This window comes from Otolemur garnettii, unplaced genomic scaffold (assembly GCF_000181295.1).
Source record: "Otolemur garnettii isolate 467f Iridium unplaced genomic scaffold, OtoGar3 scaffold00033, whole genome shotgun sequence".
Taxonomy (NCBI): Eukaryota; Metazoa; Chordata; class Mammalia; order Primates; family Galagidae; genus Otolemur; species Otolemur garnettii.
In genome coordinates, this window is record NW_003852428.1 from 14,993,239 (window position 1) to 14,995,161 (window position 1,923).

At 43.3% G+C, this 1,923-nt stretch overlaps 1 protein-coding gene across 1 annotated transcript in view; it reads right to left on the bottom strand.

The window, feature by feature from the left end:
- Positions 1-1,923, bottom strand: part of CCT5 (chaperonin containing TCP1 subunit 5) — a 22,418-nt gene that overhangs the window by 4,426 nt on the left and 16,069 nt on the right. The window contains exon 5 of the mRNA XM_023513079.1: positions 1,317-1,502. Within this exon, the coding sequence (XP_023368847.1) occupies positions 1,317-1,502 (186 nt within the window). The remainder of the gene's footprint in view (positions 1-1,316; positions 1,503-1,923) is intronic.

Genomic DNA, 1,923 nt, shown 5'->3' on the forward strand with positions numbered 1-1,923 from the left:
GTTTGACCCTGCAATTCCTCTACTATGTATATACCCAGATGACCAAAAATCATTTTACAAACACATTTGCACCAGAATGTTTATTGCAGCCCAATTCATAATTGCCAAGACATGGAAACAGCCCAAGTACCCAATGACCCATGAATGGATTAACAAATGTGGTATATGTACACCAGGGAATACTGTGCAACCATAAAAAGATGGAAACTTCACATTTTTATGTTTACCTAGATGGAGCTAGAACTTATTGTTCTTAGCAAAGTATCTCAAGAATGGAAAAAAAAGTATCCAATATACTCAATCCTACTATGCAATCAATATATAATCATCCACACATTCATATGAATGGTAAAATATAACTATTGTCCAGAGAGTAGAAGGGAAAAGGAGAGAGAGGGGAAGAGGGAGGATATTTGGGGGACCTCACCTAATGTGCATGATGCAATGGTATATTTCAAAACTATTAAGAGTATAATTGTGATGGATGTGTTAATCAGTGCAATGTAAGCATTTCACATTGTATATCAAATCAGTACACTGAACCCCATAAATGCATCATAACACAGTTATGATTTAATAAAAAACAAAAAAACCCCTCAAATTAATGTGGTTAAAATCTATTTACGTCAGAGCCAAATACCTGGCAACTCCTTAGAAACAAATGGAGAGGGTGAGCCATAACGTTTACGTAGTTTTTACCAAGGGCCCTCAAACTATGGCCTGCGGGCCGCACGCAGCCCGCCTAGGACATTTATCCGGCATGCTGGGTGTTTTGCCGCCGCTGCCTGTCCTGCTTAGCAGCTGACAGGGGGCAGCAGTCCGGCCCTGCAACGGTCTGAGGACAGTGAGCTGGCCCCCTGCTTAAAGTCTGAGGGCCCCTGGTCTTTACTATCAGATGATCTCCCTCCTCATCACACCTTTCCTCATTATAACGCGGCTGACAAATGCAGGCAGCCACAATGACTCATTCAGGACACGTGATTAAGCAAAGGAGCAAAAAACTGACAGACCTCACATTATTTTGTATTTATCACAATTTGCTAAAAATTCATTCTCAGAGCAGAACTACTCTCTGAGAGAGACCACCAATGGTTGTTTACTTGGGTTCTCTGTTTCTACATAAGGCCCAGCAGAAATGTGCCTTGTGGAAACAATCTAACACAGTAACTTGCACCACAACACATCACTGCTTCTTTTGAGAAAAAAACCGACTGCCTTTCTTATGGTAACTATATTGTAGTTAAATACATTACAATTACAAAGCCACAGTATTTACCAAATCAGAAAGAATACAGGACAAATGACTAAATTCTCACCATCTTATTTCCTCCTCTAATGAAAATGGTTACAGCTCTGGAGTTCTTACACTGCTCGATGACCAGCATTTTGTCTTTGGTTGTCCCAAACGAGATTTCTTTTACAAGCCCAGCAAAGCCCAGCTTCTCAGGTGTGAGCTCTGAGAACCGGGGCACGATCCGCCCTCCTGTTGCGATGGCAATTAGCTAATTGGGGTATTAAAGGAAAAAGATAGTACTAGTGAACACAACTTTCAAAATTGGGCCACATGAGTTAAACTTGATTGAGGACCATCTCATTCACTAGAATTGCTGCTCTCCTCTGGCCAAAACATTTCCAGTTGACCCCCAAGTACCCTGTTAAATGAACAAGATTCTGAAGAGTGAGGCATCTTGGTCTGGCTTTGGTTGCCCAGCTCTACCACCCTGCACCCATCCCCTACGCTCATGACCCCAACTTCCTTCTGTGCAGCCTTCCCCGTCTCTGGGAACCCAGCGGCACGTTCCCTGCACTGGGTTGCAGTGAGGACTGATGACAGTGTACGTCTGTGACAGCTGTTAGTATCTGGCTGATGTGGGAGAGGAAGAGACCAGTTCTTCCTGCCCCAGAAAGCCAGTGACAGGGCAG